The sequence below is a fragment of the Ambystoma mexicanum genome, chromosome 8, assembly GCF_040938575.1.
Source record: "Ambystoma mexicanum isolate Mex_15411 chromosome 8, UKY_AmexF1_1, whole genome shotgun sequence".
Taxonomy (NCBI): domain Eukaryota; kingdom Metazoa; phylum Chordata; class Amphibia; order Caudata; family Ambystomatidae; genus Ambystoma; species Ambystoma mexicanum.
The window spans coordinates 1650482488-1650502562 of record NC_090929.1 but is presented as its reverse complement, the minus strand read 5'-3'; the positions used below and the strand labels follow the sequence as shown (position 1 = coordinate 1650502562).

The 20075-nt window shown below is 49.7% G+C and overlaps 1 protein-coding gene across 1 annotated transcript in view; it reads right to left on the bottom strand.

Moving 5' to 3' along the window:
- SHTN1 (shootin 1) overlaps positions 1 to 20075 on the bottom strand; it is a 797962-nt gene that overhangs the window by 253608 nt on the left and 524279 nt on the right. The window contains exon 6 of the mRNA XM_069611915.1: positions 3111 to 3208. Coding sequence (XP_069468016.1) covers positions 3111 to 3208 — 98 coding nt within the window. The remainder of the gene's footprint in view (positions 1 to 3110; positions 3209 to 20075) is intronic.

The window sequence follows — 20075 nt, the reverse complement described above, 5'->3', positions numbered from 1 at the left end:
TGCAGCCCCATGAGGTTGGGAGTGATGTCATCAACTATTCTAAATCCTGCGACCAGGAAGGCTGCAGTGTGCTGGGGGGCTTTCAGGGGGGCTGGGGTGGCATTTGGGACCCCTGGGAGAAAGACAGTGCCCCTGCGGAGGTGGGAGGTGACCACAGAGGGGACAACGGTTCTGAAACTGGATGGAAACCTTGCCTTTTCATAGAGGCACAGACAGGGTCCACACTGTCTACACGTTCTTGCTGTTACGCACTAACCAGGTGTTTTCTTTTTTTCTAAATAGGAAATTGGACCACGCATAATATGCGTGTCCGATTTTCTGAAACAAAAACCTCACAACAAAACGGCCTGCTATTCCTGAGGCCTTGAAGTGTGACTGCAGCACAGAAAGATGGGGTGTGGGTGGGCGGGGAGAGCCGGGGTGTGGCTGGAGGCAAGGGGACAGAGGGTTTGAGGGCTAGGGGGAAAAGAGGGGAGAGGTTGGGCGAGACAAGGAGGAATGTGGGGCCAGGGGTGATGGCTGAAAAAAATCATGGAAGCTCAGAGGAGTGTCAAAGTAGGCTGGACTAGAACGTGGACTTATACCAAGAGACATAGCCCATGTTCCTTGCCTCCTGGTGCCATTGCACTGGGTCGTGATACAGCGACAATTACTACTATGAGGGGTGGGCCGGGCTGATAATGGGCCGCCAGCCTGAGCCTGGGAGTCCTGAGCGCAAAGGTGGCTTTGCAAGGGCTCAGGGCCGTTACCGACCCTGCTAAGCCACGTGTGCATTAGTTATCGCTATTAGCAGCCCGGGGTGGAAACAGCTTCAAAGGATTTTTTGTACGGGAAAGAGGCTCTGCACGATTGGCACATGCCCAATCCCCCATCGACAGAAACCAAGGGAGCATTCCCTTTTCTATTTCCATTGCAAGATGTCGAGATGATATGGGACCGCGGAGAGGAGCAGGCCAGTGGAGATGGGTAGGAAGGGGAGTGCGTGCAGGGAAGAGTAGAGGGTTGGGGCGGAAGGAGTGGAGCGAGGAGAAGGGAAGGATGGGAGAAGGATGAAACAGTGGAGGACACATTGGTGGAGGCAGACGGGTGGCTGAGAGAACGGGGTGGGTACTGTGGGATTCCACCCGCGATTCTGGCCACCTGATTGGTCAGCACCTCTCCTCTGGGGGCTATATCTCATTAGAGCATGTGCTCCTCTTTTAAGACAATCCACTGCTTTCCACGCTCCTCCTTGTGATCTCTAACTGCCCGTAAAGACTGCATTCCAAGCTTCTGTGTGTGATGTGTACACACTGGACACTGAGCAAAGAGACCCGGGCTGGCTTCCCCACAGGAATACCCCAGGAGAGGCTTCCCTTTGTACCCCCTGTGCAGGCTTTCATAGCATCAGAGCCCCTACCCTATGGCTCAATGGTGTGCTGGATGACCTTCACCCTTCGCTCAAGACCACTAATTACCACCAGCATCGCACCTTGCCATCATCTGTGCCATTTGCAAGTAGGACTCCTTTACAAAGAAGTCAGGAATATTGGCTCTGTCCAGTGAGGGTTCTCCAGCCCCATAAGCTCCGCGATGATGGAGAAATGGCCTACATACATTGGCATAGCACAAGTCCAACCAAGCACAGATACACATAGGTTTGGGAGCCCCTCTACCAAGAACAAACCTGGCCAAATAACCTGTTCTATGGGAAGGTGCCCACCCAAGAGGGTCTACAACCAGGTTTCAACTCACTGTACCTTTCAAAGAGGGGAAATAACGATTTACATATTAGTCTGGTCCCACCTACTTAGGCAGCCCAGCACCGAAATGCTAGGCAATTCACAGTGTTTAGGTTGGCTCCAAGAAACAGAACATTGCAATCGTCCAATATAATGGCTATGATGGGGCGGGCTGTAATAGTCCAATTAGCTTCTGATAGAAGAATGCGCATCAGAAGCAGAAGGAGAAGAGCATTTGTGCAACTGACAGATGTGTCCGTGTGAGCTGGCACAGCTAAAGAGGACCTTAGAACTAATTATAAGGATTTCACCTATTTCTGCGTACCGACTGGGCCTCCTGCCATTGATGGGTACGAACACGTTGGATCCGTCCCTCCCAGTCCCTTCTTGCAGTAGCTGTGAAGCAAGAACTGAGAACTCTGTCGGACTGGTTGAGGATGGACCACCTTGTCTTCATCCATGCCTTGATGACGTCAAAACGTTTTTGGACGCGAGGCAAGTTATGTGCTGTGCCCCCTGCTTGACCCTGGCGAAGGAGGCAACCGTTACTCAAGGTGTTGCATCATCGAAGAAGGATCGAAACCCATTCTCTGCTCTTTCTTTCACTGTCATCTCCTCTTTCAACCCATCTAGGGGGATGAGGTGGTCGATGGTGTGGACCGGGGCCCACAGGTCCAACAACATCAGCACACCACATCTGTCTGAATCCAGCAGCTGGAATAGGTTCTCCTTGGAGTTCGGCGGAGCACTATGCCTACCTCTTTCAGGCCTGACGCCCAACTGCCAAATGCTCAGGCACTTCATTGAAAGATTGCAGTTGGAGCAGGGCAAATGTGGCCACCATTTCTAATAGATAAGGCTTGTGGGGAATGAGCCTAGAGTTGGCACATAAGGACGCCTTCTTTAATTGCAGGGTGACCCATCCCTTCATAATCAAATCAGAACAATACCATCTTTAAATGAACAGTTAATGATTTCGCAAATCAGAGAGGATTCATCTTTGACACACTCCTTTGTCACTGCAGAGGGTCAGCAGTATCTTGGGCCAGGTATGGGCTAAGGCGACGCGTCCTCAATTTTGGCAATTCTTTCAGGAAAGGACGGACTGCAGTCCCTTACACCCGTGGTCCAATGGCAATGATCCTTCACTACGCCGCCGAGCACGGTGGGCCCATTTTAGAGGATTTTAAACAGAGATTGTGCACAGAAGTCAGAAGTCTATTTAGCCATAAAAGAAATCTTTTTTTGGGATGACTTTTGTAAGGTTTGCTGTTTTTCCACAACTGCTGAAAGTAAACAAAGGGACTCCAAGACTGACACATAGGTATGGCGGTGAACGGATACAGGGTTGGCCAGCAATTAACCTACGCCTTCCACCTGGACACTCACCTCTCCAATCACATCGATGAGTCTGGACCGCAGGGTCTCCAGCTCGATGGCCAGGGTCTTCTTTTCTTCTTGCGCAGACAAGCACTGCTCTCGGAGATCTGTGGCGAAGACAAGGAGTATAATGTCAAGGCCCCATTGCACAGAACATAACTAAGAAAGAAAATCATACGCTGGGTCCAGGCGCGGGGAATAAATTCTCCCCAAATTTACCGCATCAACCGAGACCAGACCCTTTTCTCTGCATGTCACCCAAGAATCAAGGGAAAACCTACACGCAGACCACATGTCTGCAGTGAACATTTGGTTGCACAAACCTTCTCCTTCCATGTGAGGCACACCACACATAACAATACCATAATATTGCATGATGGCGCGGGAGGGCAGGCGCGCCCATGGTTACAGCATATGAAAGTACAACGAATGACACTCAATGTGGCTCATTTCTGGTACAATCTAGCAACCATAAACACAGAACCAATGGGCAGAGTAAAGGCAGAGGAAGCTTAAGTGCCTTTATCTGGAGGGGTTTGCCATTGGTCAAGTGCAAGGGATTTGGGGTACGATGAGTACCTGGATTTCATTTGCCCTGCATGTGCATGCTCATTATACATGAAATTCCGAAAGGGTACCTTGAACCTCGCAAGCTTTACATATACATGGAAAGAATCACAAGACAGTGCACGCCCAGTCCAATGAGGAACATGCCCAGTCCAATGAGGAAGAAGCCCAGTCTAATGAGGAAGAAGCCCAGTCTAATGAGGAACATGCCCAGTCCAATGAGGAAGAAGCCCAGTCCAATGAGGAAGATGCCCAGTCCAATGAGGAAGAAGCCCAGTCTAATGAGGAACATGCCCAGTCCAATGAGGAACATGCCCAGTCCAATGAGGAAGAAGCCCAGTCTAATGAGGAACATGCCCAGTCCAATGAGGAAGAAGCCCAGTCCAATGAGGAAGATGCCCAGTCCAATGAGGAAGAAGCCCAGTCTAATGAGGAACATGCCCAGTCTAATGAGGAACATGCCCAGTCCAATGAGGAAGAAGCCCAGTCTAATGAGGAACATGCCCAGTCCAATGAGGAAGAAGCCCAGTCTAATGAGGAACATGCCCAGTCCAATGAGGAAGAAGCCCAGTCCAATGAGGAAGATGCCCAGTCCAATGAGGAAGATGCCCAGTCCAATGAGGAACATACCCAGTCCAATGAGGAACATGCCCAGTCCAATGAGGAAGAAGCCCAGTCCAATGAGGAAGAAGCCCAGTCTAATGAGGAAGATACCCAGTCCAATGAGGAAGAAACCCAGTCCAATGAGGAAGAAGCCCAGTCTAATGAGGAACATGCCCAGTCCAATGAGGAAGAAACCCAGTCCAATGAGGAAGAAGCCCAGTCCAATGAGGAACACGCCCAGTCCAATGAGGAAGAAGCCCAGTCCAATGAGGAAGAAGCCCAGTCCAATGAGGAACATGCCCAGTCCAATGAGGAAGAAGCCCAGTCCAATGAGGAAGAAGCCCAGTCCAATGAGGAAGATGCCCAGTCCAATGAGGAACATGCCCAGTCCAATGAGGAAGATGCCCAGTCCAATGAGGAAGATGCCCAGTCCAATAAGGAAGATGCCCAGTCCAATGAGGAAGATGCCCAGTCTAATGAGGAAGATGCCAGTCCAATGAGGAACATGCCCAGTCCAAAGAGGAAGAAGCCCAGTCTAATGAGGAAGATGCCCAGTCCAATGAGGAACATGCCCAGTCTAATGAGGAACATGCCCAGTCTAATGAGGAACATGCCCAGTCCAATGAGGAACATGCCCAGTCCAATGAGGAAGAAGCCCAGTCCAATGAGGAAGATGCCCAGTCCAATGAGGAACATGCCCAGTCCAATGAGGAAAAAGCCCAGTCCAATGAGGAAGACGCCCAGTCTAATGAGGAAGATACCCAGTCTAATGAGGAACATGCCCAGTCCAATGAGGAACATGCCCAGTCCAATGAGGAAGAAGCCCAATGCAATGAGGAACATGCCCAGTCCAATGAGGAAGAAGCCCAGTCCAATGAGGAAGAAGCCCAGTCTAATGAGGAAGATGCCCAGTCCAATGAGGAAGATACCCAGTCTAATGAGGAAGATGCCCAGTCCAATGAGGAAGAAGCCCAGTCTAATGAGGAAGAAGCCCAGTCTAATGAGGAAGATGCCCAGTCCAATGAGGAAGATACCCAGTCCAATAAGGAAGATGCCCAGTCCAATGAGGAAGAAGCCCAGTCCAATGAGGAAGATGCTCAGTCCAATGAGGAACATGCCCAGTCCAATGGGGAAGATGCCCAGTCCAATGAGGAAGATGCCCAGTCTAATGAGGAAGATGCCCAGTCTAATGAGGAACATGCCCAGTCCAATGAGGAACATACCCAGTCTAATGAGGAACATGCCCAGTCTAATGAGGAACATGCCCAGTCCAATGAGGAACATGCCCAGTCCAATGAGGAACATGCCCAGTCTAATGAGGAACATGACCAGTCCAATGAGGAACATGCCCAGTCCAATGAGGAAGATGCCCAGTCTAATGAGGAAGAAGCCCAGTCCAATGAGGAAGATGCCCAGTCTAATGAGGAACATGCCCAGTCCAATGAGGAAGATGCCCAGTCCAATGAGGAAGAAGCCCAGTCCAATGAGGAACATGTCCAGTCCAATGAGGAACATGTCCAGTCCAATGAGGAAGAAGCCCAGTCCAATGAGGAACATGCCCAGTCCAATGAGGAACATGCCCAGTCCAATGAGGAAGATGCCCAGTCTAATGAGGAAGAAGCCCAGTCCAATGAGGAACATGCCCAGTCTAATGAGGAACATGCCCAGTCCAATGAGGAAGATGCCCAGTCCAATGAGGAAGATGCCCAGTCCAATGAGGAAGAAGCCCAGTCCAATGAGGAACATGTCCAGTCCAATGAGGAACATGTCCAGTCCAATGAGGAAGATGCCCAGTCCAATGAGGAAGAAGCCCAGTCTAATGAGGAACATGCCCAGTCCAATGAGGAACATGCCCAGTCCAATGAGGAAGAAGCCCAGTCTAATAAGGAACATGCCCAGTCCAATGAGGAACATGCCCAGTCTAATGAGGAAGATGCCCAGTCCAATGAGGAAGATGCCCAGTCTAATGAGGAAGATGCCCAGTCCAATGAGGAAGAAGCCCAGTCCAATGAGGAACATGTCCAGTCCAATGAGGAACATGCCCAGTCCAATGAGGAAGATGCCCAGTCTAATAAGGAAGATGCCCAATCCAATGAGGAAGATACCCAGTCTAATGATGAACATGCCCAGTTTAATGAGGAAGATACCCAGGCTAATGAGGAAGATGCCCAGTCCAATGAGGAAGATGCCCAGTCCAATGAGGAACATGCCCAGTCCAATAAGGAAGATGCCCAGTCTAATGAGGAAGATGCCCAGTCTAATGAGGAAGATGCCCAGTCCAATGAGGAAGATGCCCAGTCCAATGAGGAACATGTCCAGTCCAATAAGGAAGATGCCCAGTCCAATGAGGAAGATGCCCAGTCTAATGAGGAACATGCCCAGTCCAATGAGGAACATGCCCAGTCCAATGAGGAAGATGCCCAGTCTAATGAGGAAGATGCCCATTCTAATGAGGAACATGCCCAGTTCAATGAGGAACATACCCAGTCCAATGAGGAAGATGCCCAGTCTAATGAGGAAGATGCCCAGTCTAATGAGGAAGATGCCCAGTCTAATGAGGAAGATGCCCATTCTAATGAGGAACATGCCCAGTTCAATGAGGAACATACCCAGTCCAATGAGGAAGATGCCCAGTCTAATGAGGAAGATGCCCAGTCTAATGAGGAACATGCCCAGTCTAATGAGGAACATGCCCAGTCCAATGAGGAAGATGCCCAGTCCAATGAGGAACATACCCAGTCTAATGAGGAACATGCCCAGTCTAATGAGGAACATGCCCAGTCCAATGAGGAAGATGCCCAGTCCAATGAGGAACATGCCCAGTCCAATGTGAAACATGCCCAGTCCAATAGGGAAGATGCCCAGTCTAATGAGGAAGATGCCCAGTCTAAGGAGGAACATGCCCAGTCTAATGAGGAACATGCCCAGTCTAATGAGGAACATGCCCAGTCCAATGAGGAAGATGCCCAGTCCAATGAGGAACATACCCAGTCTAATGAGGAACATGCCCAGTCTAATGAGGAACATGCCCAGTCCAATGAGGAAGATGCCCAGTCCAATGAGGAAGATGCCCAGTCTAATGAGGAACATGCCCAGTCCAATGAGGAACATGCCCAGTCCAATGAGGAAGATACCCAGTCCAATGAGGAACATGCCCAGTCTAATGAGGAACATGCCCAGTCCAATAAGGAACATGCCCAGTCCAATGAGGAAGATACCCAGTCCAATGAGGAACATGCCCAGTCTAATGAGGAACATGCCCAGTCCAATGAGGAAGACGCCCAGTCTAATGAGGAAGACGCCCAGTCTAATGAGGAACACGCCCAGTCCAATGAGGAACATGCCCAGTCTAATGAGGAAGATGCCCATTCTAATGAGGAACATGCCCAGTTCAATGAGGAACATACCCAGTCCAATGAGGAAGATGCCCAGTCTAATGAGGAAGATGCCCAGTCTAATGAGGAACATGCCCAGTCCAATGAGGAACATGCCCAGTCCAATGAGGAAGATGCCCAGTCCAATGAGGAACATGCCCAGTCCAATAGGGAAGATGCCCAGTCTAATGAGGAAGATGCCCAGTCTAATGAGGAACATGCCCAGTCTAATGAGGAACATGCCCAGTCCAATGAGGAAGATGCCCAGTCCAATGAGGAACATACCCAGTCTAATGAGGAACATGCCCAGTCTAATGAGGAACATGCCCAGTCCAATGAGGAAGATGCCCAGTCCAATGAGGAACATGCCCAGTCTAATGAGGAACATGCCCAGTCCAATGAGGAACATGCCCGGTCCAATGAGGAAGAAGCCCGGTCTAATGAGGAACATGCCCAGTCTAATGAGGAACATGCCCAGTCCAATGAGGAAGATGCCCAGTCTAATGAGGAACATGCCCAGTCCAATGAGGAACATGCCCAGTCCAATGAGGAAGAAGCCCGGTCTAATGAGGAACATGCCCAGTCTAATGAGGAACATGCCCAGTCCAATGAGGAAGATGCCCAGTCTAATGAGGAAGATGCCCAGTCTAATGAGGAAGATGCCCAGTCTAATGAGGAAGATGCCCAGTCTAATGAGGAACATGCCCAGTCTAATGAGGAACATGCCCAGTCCAATGAGGAAGATGCCCAGTCCAATGAGGAACATACCCAGTCTAATGAGGAACATGCCCAGTCTAATGAGGAACATGCCCAGTCCAATGAGGAAGATGCCCAGTCCAATGAGGAACATGCCCAGTCTAATGAGGAACATGCCCAGTCCAATGAGGAAGACGCCCAGTCTAATGAGGAAGACGCCCAGTCTAATGAGGAACACGCCCAGTCCAATGAGGAACACGCCCAGTCCAATGAGGAACATGCCCAGTCTAATGAGGAAGATGCCCATTCTAATGAGGAACATGCCCAGTTCAATGAGGAACATACCCAGTCCAATGAGGAAGATGCCCAGTCTAATGAGGAAGATGCCCAGTCTAATGAGGAACATGCCCAGTCCAATGAGGAACATGCCCAGTCCAATGAGGAAGATGCCCAGTCCAATGAGGAACATGCCCAGTCCAATAGGGAAGATGCCCAGTCTAATGGGGAAGATGCCCAGTCTAATGAGGAACATGCCCAGTCTAATGAGGAACATGCCCAGTCTAATGAGGAACATGCCCAGTCCAATGAGGAAGATGCCCAGTCCAATGAGGAACATACCCAGTCTAATGAGGAACATGCCCAGTCTAATGAGGAACATGCCCAGTCCAATGAGGAAGATGCCCAGTCCAATGAGGAACATGCCCAGTCTAATGAGGAACATGCCCAGTCCAATGAGGAAGATACCCAGTCCAATAAGGAAGATGCCCAGTCCAATGAGGAACATGCCCAGTCCAATGAGGAAGATACCCAGTCCAATAGGGAAGATGCCCAGTCCAATGAGGAAGATGCCCAGTATAATGAGGAACATGCCCAGTCCAATAAGGAAGATGCCCAGTCCAATAAGGAAGATGCCCAGTCCAATGAGGAAGATGCCCAGTCTAACGAGGAAGATGCCCAATCTAATGAGGAAGATGCCCAGTCCAATGAGGAAGATGCCCAGTCCAATGAGGAAGATACCCAGTCCAATGAGGAAGATGCCCAGTCTAATGAGGAAGATGCCCAGTCCAATAAGGAAGATGCCCAGTCTAATAAGGAAGATGCCCAGTCTAATGAGGAAGATGCCCAGTCTAATGAGGAACATGCCCAGTCCAATGAGGAACATGCCCAGTCTAATGAGGAACATGCCCAGTCCAATAAGGAAGATGCCCAGTCCAATAAGGAAGATGCCCAGTCCAATGAGGAACATGCCCAGTCCAATGAGGAAGATACCCAGTCTAATGAGGAACATGCCCAGTCCAATGAGGAACATGCCCAGTCCAATAAGGAAGATGCCCAGTCTAATGAGGAAGATGCCCAGTCTAATGAGGAAGATACCCAGTCCAATAAGGAAGATGCCCAGTATAATGAGGAACATGCCCAGTCCAATAAGGAAGATGCCCAGTCCAATAAGGAAGATGCCCAGTCCAATGAGGAAGATACCCAGTCCAATAAGGAAGATGCCCAGTCCAATAAGGAAGATGCCCAGTCCAATGAGGAACATGCCCAGTCTAATGAGGAACATGCCCAGTCCAATAAGGAAGATGCCCAGTCTAATGAGGAAGATGCCCAGTCTAATGAGGAAGATACCCAGTCCAATAAGGAAGATGCCCAGTCCAATAAGGAAGATGCCCAGTCCAATAAGGAAGATGCCCAGTCTAATGAGGAAGATGCCCAGTGCAATAAGGAAGATGCCCAGTCTAATGAGGAAGATACCCAGTCCAATAAGGAAGATGCCCAGTCCAATAAGGAAGATGCCCAGTCTAATGAGGAAGATGCCCAGTCTAATGAGAAAGATACCCAGTTCAATAAGGAAGATGCCCAGTCCAATAAGGAAGATGCCCAGTCTAATGAGGAAGATACCCAGTCTAATGAGGAACATGCCCAGTCCAATGAGGAACATGCCCAGTCCAATGAGGAACATGCCCAGTCTAATGAGGAACATGCCCAGTCCAATGAGGAAGATGCCCAGTCTAATGAGGAAGATGCCCAGTCTAATGAGGAAGATGCCCAGTCTAATGAGGAAGACGCCCAGTCTAATGAGGAAGATGCCCAGTCTAATGAGGAACATGCCCAGTCCAATGAGGAACATGCCCAGTCTAATGAGGAAGATGCCCAGTCCAATGAGGAAGATGCCCAGTCTAATGAGGAAGATGCCCAGTCTAATGAGGAACATGCCCAGTCCAATGAGGAACATGCCCAGTCCAATGAGGAAGATGCCCAGTCTAATGAGGAACATGCCCAGTCTAATGAGGAAGATGCCCAGTGCAATGAGGAACATGCCCAGTCCAATGAGGAATGCCCAGTCTAATGAGGAACATGCCCAGTCCAATGAGGAACATACCCAGTCTAATGAGGAAGATGCCCAGTCTAATGAGGAACATGCCCAGTCCAATGAGGAAGATGCCCAGTCTAATGAGGAAGATGCCCAGTCTAATGAGGAACATGCCCAGTCCAATGAGGAACATGCCCAGTCTAATGAGGAAGATGCCCAGTCTAATGAGGAACATGCCCAGTTCAATGAGGAACATACCCAGTCCAATGAGGAAGATGCCCAGTCTAATGCGGAAGATGCCCAGTCCAATGAGGAAGATGCCCAGTCCAATGAGGAACATGCCCAGTCCAATGAGGAAGGTGCCCAGTCCAATGAGGAAGATGCCCAGTCTAATGAGGAACATGCCCAGTCCAATGAGGAAGATGCCCAGTCCAATGAGGAACATGCCCAGTCCAATGAGGAATGCCCAGTCTAATGAGGAACATGCCCAGTCCAATGAGGAACATACCCAGTCTAATGAGGAAGATGCCCAGTCTAATGAGGAACATGCCCAGTCCAATGAGGAAGATGCCCAGTCTAATGAGGAACATGCCCAGTCTAATGAGGAACATGCCCAGTCCAATGAGGAACATGCCCAGTCTAATGAGGAAGATGCCCAGTCTAATGAGGAACATGCCCAGTTCAATGAGGAACATACCCAGTCCAATGAGGAAGATGCCCAGTCTAATGCGGAAGATGCCCAGTCCAATGAGGAACATGCCCAGTCCAATGAGGAAGATGCCCAGTCCAATGAGGAAGATACCCAGTCCAATGAGGAACATGCCCAGTCCAATGAGGAAGAAGCCCAGTCTAATGAGGAAGAAGCCCAGTCCAATGAGGAAGGTACCCAGTCCAATGAGGAAGATGCCCAGTCTAATGAGGAACATGCCCAGTCCAATGAGGAAGATGCCCAGTCCAATGAGGAACATGCCCAGTCCAATGAGGATGAGGAAGATGCCCAGTCTAATGAGGAACATGCCCAGTCCAATGAGGAGGATGCCCAGTCTAATGAGGAAGATGCCCAGTCTAATGAGGAACATGCCCAGTCCAATGAGGAACATGCCCAGTCTAATGAGGAAGATGCCCAGTCTAATGAGGAACATGCCCAGTTCAATGAGGAACATACCCAGTCCAATGAGGAAGATGCCCAGTCTAATGCGGAAGATGCCCAGTCTAATGAGGAACATGCCCAGTCCAATGAGGAAGATGCCCAGTCTAATGAGGAAGATGCCCAGTCTAATGAGGAACATGCCCAGTCCAATGAGGAACATGCCCAGTCTAATGAGGAAGATGCCCAGTCTAATGAGGAACATGCCCAGTTCAATGAGGAACATACCCAGTCCAATGAGGAAGATGCCCAGTCTAATGCGGAAGATGCCCAGTCCAATGAGGAACATGCCCAGTCCAATGAGGAAGATACCCAGTCCAATGAGAAACATGCCCAGTCCAATGAGGAAGAAGCCCAGTCTAATGAGGAAGAAGCCCAGTCCAATGAGGAAGGTGCCCAGTCCAATGAGGAAGATGCCCAGTCTAATGAGGAACATGCCCAGTCCAATGAGGAAGATGCCCAGTCCAATGAGGAACATGCCCAGTCCAATGAGGATGAGGAAGATGCCCAGTCTAATGAGGAACATGCCCAGTCCAATGAGGAGGATGCCCAGTCTAATGAGGAAGATGCCCAGTCTAATGAGGAACATGCCCAGTCCAATGAGGAACATGCCCAGTCTAATGAGGAAGATGCCCAGTCTAATGAGGAACATGCCCAGTTCAATGAGGAACATACCCAGTCCAATGAGGAACATGCCCAGTCTAATGAGGAACATGCCCAGTCCAATGACGAAGATACCCAGTCTAATGAGGAACATGCCCAGTCCAATGAGGAAGGTGCCCAGTCTAATGAGGAAGATGCCCAGTCCAATGAGGAAGATGCCCAGTCCAATGAGGAACATGCCCAGTCCAATGAGGAACACGCCCAGTCCAATGAGGAACATGCCCAGTCCAATGAGGAAGGTGCCCAGTCTAATGAGGAAGATGCCCAGTCTAATGAGGAACATTCCCAGTCCAATAAGGAAGATGCCCAGTCCAATGAGGAACATGCCCAGTCTAATGAGGAAGATGCCCAGTCCAATGAGGAAGATGCCCAGTCCAATGAGGAACATGCCCAGTCCAATGAGGAACACGCCCAGTCCAATGAGGAACATGCCCAGTCCAATGAGGAAGGTGCCCAGTCTAATGAGGAAGATGCCCAGTCTAATGAGGAACATTCCCAGTCCAATAAGGAAGATGCCCAGTCTAATGAGGAACATTCCCAGTCCAATAAGGAAGATGCCCAGTCCAATGAGGAACATGCCCAGTCTAATGAGGAAGATGCCCAGTCCAATGAGGAAGATACCCAGTCCAATGAGGAACATGCCCAGTCTAATGAGGAAGATGCCCAGTCCAATGAGGAAGATGCCCAGTCTAATGAGGAACATACCCAGTCTAATGAGGAACATGCCCAGTCTAATGAGGAACATGCCCAGTCCAATGAGGAACATGCCCAGTCCAAGGAGGAAGATGCCCAGTCTAATGAGGAACATGCCCAGTCTAATGAGGAAGATGCCCAGTGCAATGAGGAACATGCCCAGTCCAATGAGGAATGCCCAGTCTAATGAGGAACATGCCCAGTCCAATGAGGAACATACCCAGTCTAATGAGGAAGATGCCCAGTCTAATGAGGAACATGCCCAGTCCAATGAGGAAGATGCCCAGTCTAATGAGGAAGATGCCCAGTCTAATGAGGAACATGCCCAGTCCAATGAGGAACATGCCCAGTCTAATGAGGAAGATGCCCAGTCTAATGAGGAACATGCCCAGTTCAATGAGGAACATACCCAGTCCAATGAGGAAGATGCCCAGTCTAATGCGGAAGATGCCCAGTCCAATGAGGAAGATGCCCAGTCCAATGAGGAACATGCCCAGTCCAATGAGGAAGGTGCCCAGTCCAATGAGGAAGATGCCCAGTCTAATGAGGAACATGCCCAGTCCAATGAGGAAGATGCCCAGTCCAATGAGGAACATGCCCAGTCCAATGAGGAATGCCCAGTCTAATGAGGAACATGCCCAGTCCAATGAGGAACATACCCAGTCTAATGAGGAAGATGCCCAGTCTAATGAGGAACATGCCCAGTCCAATGAGGAAGATGCCCAGTCTAATGAGGAAGATGCCCAGTCTAATGAGGAAGATGCCCAGTCTAATGAGGAACATGCCCAGTCTAATGAGGAAGATGCCCAGTGCAATGAGGAACATGCCCAGTCCAATGAGGAATGCCCAGTCTAATGAGGAACATGCCCAGTCCAATGAGGAACATACCCAGTCTAATGAGGAAGATGCCCAGTCTAATGAGGAACATGCCCAGTCCAATGAGGAAGATGCCCAGTCTAATGAGGAAGATGCCCAGTCTAATGAGGAACATGCCCAGTCCAATGAGGAACATGCCCAGTCTAATGAGGAAGATGCCCAGTCTAATGAGGAACATGCCCAGTTCAATGAGGAACATACCCAGTCCAATGAGGAAGATGCCCAGTCTAATGCGGAAGATGCCCAGTCCAATGAGGAAGATGCCCAGTCCAATGAGGAACATGCCCAGTCCAATGAGGAAGGTGCCCAGTCCAATGAGGAAGATGCCCAGTCTAATGAGGAACATGCCCAGTCCAATGAGGAAGATGCCCAGTCCAATGAGGAACATGCCCAGTCCAATGAGGAATGCCCAGTCTAATGAGGAACATGCCCAGTCCAATGAGGAACATACCCAGTCTAATGAGGAAGATGCCCAGTCTAATGAGGAACATGCCCAGTCCAATGAGGAAGATGCCCAGTCTAATGAGGAAGATGCCCAGTCTAATGAGGAACATGCCCAGTCTAATGAGGAACATGCCCAGTCCAATGAGGAACATGCCCAGTCTAATGAGGAAGATGCCCAGTCTAATGAGGAACATGCCCAGTTCAATGAGGAACATACCCAGTCCAATGAGGAAGATGCCCAGTCTAATGCGGAAGATGCCCAGTCCAATGAGGAACATGCCCAGTCCAATGAGGAAGATGCCCAGTCCAATGAGGAAGATACCCAGTCCAATGAGGAACATGCCCAGTCCAATGAGGAAGAAGCCCAGTCTAATGAGGAAGAAGCCCAGTCCAATGAGGAAGGTACCCAGTCCAATGAGGAAGATGCCCAGTCTAATGAGGAACATGCCCAGTCCAATGAGGAAGATGCCCAGTCCAATGAGGAACATGCCCAGTCCAATGAGGATGAGGAAGATGCCCAGTCTAATGAGGAACATGCCCAGTCCAATGAGGAGGATGCCCAGTCTAATGAGGAAGATGCCCAGTCTAATGAGTAACATGCCCAGTCTAATGAGGAAGATGCCCAGTCTAATGAGGAACATGCCCAGTTCAATGAGGAACATACCCAGTCCAATGAGGAAGATGCCCAGTCTAATGCGGAAGATGCCCAGTCTAATGAGGAACATGCCCAGTCCAATGAGGAAGATGCCCAGTCTAATGAGGAAGATGCCCAGTCCAATGAGGAATGCCCAGTCTAATGAGGAACATGCCCAGTCCAATGAGGAACATACCCAGTCTAATGAGGAAGATGCCCAGTCTAATGAGGAACATGCCCAGTCCAATGAGGAAGATGCCCAGTCTAATGAGGAAGATGCCCAGTCTAATGAGGAACATGCCCAGTCTAATGAGGAACATGCCCAGTCCAATGAGGAACATGCCCAGTCCAATGAGGAACATGCCCAGTCTAATGAGGAAGATGCCCAGTCTAATGAGGAACATGCCCAGTTCAATGAGGAACATACCCAGTCCAATGAGGAAGATGCCCAGTCTAATGCGGAAGATGCCCAGTCCAATGAGGAACATGCCCAGTCCAATGAGGAAGATGCCCAGTCCAATGAGGAAGATACCCAGTCCAATGAGGAACATGCCCAGTCCAATGAGGAAGAAGCCCAGTCTAATGAGGAAGAAGCCCAGTCCAATGAGGAAGGTACCCAGTCCAATGAGGAAGATGCCCAGTCTAATGAGGAACATGCCCAGTCCAATGAGGAAGATGCCCAGTCCAATGAGGAACATGCCCAGTCCAATGAGGATGAGGAAGATGCCCAGTCTAATGAGGAACATGCCCAGTCCAATGAGGAGGATGCCCAGTCTAATGAGGAAGATGCCCAGTCTAATGAGGAACATGCCCAGTCCAATGAGGAACATGCCCAGTCTAATGAGGAAGATGCCCAGTCTAATGAGGAACATGCCCAGTTCAATGAGGAACATACCCAGTCCAATGAGGAAGATGCCCAGTCTAATGCGGAAGATGCCCAGTCTAATGAGGAACATGCCCAGTCCAATGAGGAAGATGCCCAGTCTAATGAGGAAGATGCCCAGTCTAATGAGGAACATGCCCAGTCCAATGAGGAACATGCCCAGTCTAATGAGGAAGATGCCCAGTCTAATGAGGAACATGCCCAGTTCAATGAGGAACATACCCAGTCCAATGAGGAAGATGCCCAGTCTAATGCGGAAGATGCCCAGTCCAATGAGGAACATGCCCAGTCCAATGAGGAAGATACCCAGTCCAATGAGAAACATGCCCAGTCCAATGAGGAAGAAGCCCAGTCTAATGAGGAAGAAGCCCAGTCCAATGAGGAAGGTGCCCAGTCCAATGAGGAAGATGCCCAGTCTAATGAGGAACATGCCCAGTCCAATGAGGAAGATGCCCAGTCCAATGAGGAACATGCCCAGTCCAATGAGGATGAGGAAGATGCCCAGTCTAATGAGGAACATGCCCAGTCCAATGAGGAGGATGCCCAGTCTAATGAGGAAGATGCCCAGTCTAATGAGGAACATGCCCAGTCCAATGAGGAACATGCCCAGTCTAATGAGGAAGATGCCCAGTCTAATGAGGAACATGCCCAGTCCAATGACGAAGATACCCAGTCTAATGAGGAACATGCCCAGTCCAATGAGGAAGGTGCCCAGTCTAATGAGGAAGATGCCCAGTCTAATGAGGAAGATGCCCAGTCCAATGAGGAAGATGCCCAGTCCAATGAGGAACATGCCCAGTCCAATGAGGAACACGCCCAGTCCAATGAGGAACATGCCCAGTCCAATGAGGAAGGTGCCCAGTCTAATGAGGAAGATGCCCAGTCTAATGAGGAACATTCCCAGTCCAATAAGGAAGATGCCCAGTCCAATGAGGAACATGCCCAGTCTAATGAGGAAGATGCCCAGTCCAATGAGGAAGATGCCCAGTCCAATGAGGAACATGCCCAGTCCAATGAGGAACACGCCCAGTCCAATGAGGAACATGCCCAGTCCAATGAGGAAGGTGCCCAGTCTAATGAGGAAGATGCCCAGTCTAATGAGGAACATTCCCAGTCCAATAAGGAAGATGCCCAGTCTAATGAGGAACATTCCCAGTCCAATAAGGAAGATGCCCAGTCCAATGAGGAACATGCCCAGTCTAATGAGGAAGATGCCCAGTCCAATGAGGAAGATACCCAGTCCAATAAGGAAGATGCCCAGTCTAATGAGGAAGATGCCCAGTCCAATAAGGAAGATGCCCAGTCTAATGAGGAAGATGCCCAGTCCAATGAGGAAGATGCCCAGTCCAATTAGGAAGATACCTAGTCTAATGAGGAACATGCCCAGTCCAATAAGGAAGATGCCCAGTCTAATGAGGAAGATGCCCAGTCTAATGAGGAAGATACCCAGTCCAATAAGGAAGATGCCCAGTCCAATAAGGAAGATGCCCAGTCCAATGAGGAAGATGCCCAGTCTAATGAGGAAGATGCCCAGTCCAATGAGGAAGATGCCCAGTCCAATAGGGAAGATGCCCAGTCCAATAAGGAAGATGCCCAGTCTAATGAGGAAGATGCCCAGTCTAATGAGGAACATACCCAGTCTAATGAGGAAGATACCCAGTCCAATAAGGAAGATGCCCAGTCCAATAAGGAAGATGCCCAGTCCAATGAGGAAGATGCCCAGTCTAATGAGGAAGATGCCCAGTCCAATAGGGAAGATGCCCAGTCCAATAAGGAAGATGCCCAGTCCAATAAGGAAGATGCCCAGTCTAATGAGGAAGATGCCCAGTCTAATGAGGAAGATGCCCAGTCCAATGAGGAAGATGCCCAGTCCAATGAGGAAGATGCCCAGTCCAATGAGGAAGATGCCCAGTCCAATAAGGAAGATGCCCAGTCCAATGAGGAAGATGCCCAGTCTAATGAGGAACATGCCCAGTCTAATGAGGAACATGCCCAGTCTAATGAGGAAGATGCCCAGTCTAATGAGGAAGATGCCCAGTCCAATGAGGAAGATGCCCAGTCCAATGAGGAAGATGCCCAGTCCAATAAGGAAGATGCCCAGTCTAATGAGGAAGATGCCCAGTCCAATGAGGAAGATGCCCAGTCCAATGAGGAAGATGCCCAGTCCAATAAGGAAGATGCCCAGTCCAATGAGGAAGATGCCCAGTCCAATGAGGAAGACACCCAGTCCAATGAGGAAGACGCCCAGTCCAATGAGGAAGATGCCCAGTCTAATGAGGAAGATGCCCAGTCTAATGAGGAAGATGCCCAGTCTAATGAGGAAGATACCCAGTCCAATAAGGAAGATGCCCAGTCTAATGAGGAAGATACCCAGTCTAATGAGGAAGATGCCCAGTCTAATGAGGAAGATACCCAGTCCAATAAGGAAGATGCCCAGTCTAATGAGGAAGATGCCCAGTCTAATGAGGAAGATGCCCAGTCTAATGAGGAAGATACCCAGTCCAATAAGGAAGATGCCCAGTCTAATGAGGAAGATGCCCAGTCCAATGAGGAAGATGCCCAGTCTAATGAGGAAGATACCCAGTCCAATAAGGAAGATGCCCAGTCCAATAAGGAAGATGCCCAGTCTAATGAGGAAGATGCCCAGTCCAATAGGGAAGATGCCCAGTCCAATAAGGAAGATGCCCAGTCCAATAAGGAAGATGCCCAGTCTAATGAGGAAGATGCCCAGTCTAATGAGGAAGATGCCCAGTCCAATGAGGAAGATGCCCAGTCCAATGAGGAAGATGCCCAGTCCAATGAGGAAGATGCCCAGTCCAATAAGGAAGATGCCCAGTCCAATGAGGAAGATGCCCAGTCTAATGAGGAACATGCCCAGTCTAATGAGGAACATGCCCAGTCTAATGAGGAAGATGCCCAGTCTAATGAGGAAGATGCCCAGTCCAATGAGGAAGATGCCCAGTCTAATGAGGAAGATACCCAGTCCAATAAGGAAGATGCCCAGTCTAATGAGGAAGATGCCCAGTCCAATAGGGAAGATGCCCAGTCCAATAAGGAAGATGCCCAGTCCAATAAGGAAGATGCCCAGTCTAATGAGGAAGATGCCCAGTCTAATGAGGAAGATGCCCAGTCCAATGAGGAAGATGCCCAGTCCAATGAGGAAGATGCCCAGTCCAATAAGGAAGATGCCCAGTCCAATGAGGAAGATGCCCAGTCTAATGAGGAACATGCCCAGTCTAATGAGGAACATGCCCAGTCTAATGAGGAAGATGCCCAGTCTAATGAGGAAGATGCCCAGTCCAATGAGGAAGATGCCCAGTCCAATGAGGAAGATGCCCAGTCCAATAAGGAAGATGCCCAGTCTAATGAGGAAGATGCCCAGTCCAATGAGGAAGATGCCCAGTCCAATGAGGAAGATGCCCAGTCCAATGAGGAAGATGCCCAGTCTAATGAGGAAGATACCCAGTCCAATAAGGAAGATGCCCAGTCTAATGAGGAAGATACCCAGTCTAATGAGGAAGATGCCCAGTCTAATGAGGAAGATACCCAGTCCAATAAGGAAGATGCCCAGTCTAATGAGGAAGATGCCCAGTCTAATGAGGAAGATGCCCAGTCTAATGAGGAAGATACCCAGTCCAATAAGGAAGATGCCCAGTCTAATGAGGAAGATGCCCAGTCCAATGAGGAAGATGCCCAGTCTAATGAGGAAGATACCCAGTCCAATAAGGAAGATGCCCAGTCCAATAAGGAAGATGCCCAGTCTAATGAGGAAGATGCCCAGTCCAATGAGGAAGATGCCCAGTCTAATGAGGAACATGCCCAGTCTAATGAGGAACATGCCCAGTCCAATAAGGAACATACCCAGTCTAATGAGGAAGATGCCCAGTCTAATGAGGAAGATGTCCAGTCCAATAAGGAAGATGCCCAGTGCAATAAGGAACATGCCCAGTCTAATGAGGAAGATGCCCAGTCCAATAAGGAAGATGCCCAGTCCAATGAGGAACATGCATAGTCCAATGAGGAACATGCCCAGTCTAATGAGGAACATGCCCAGTCCAATAAGGAAGATGCCCAGTCCAATGA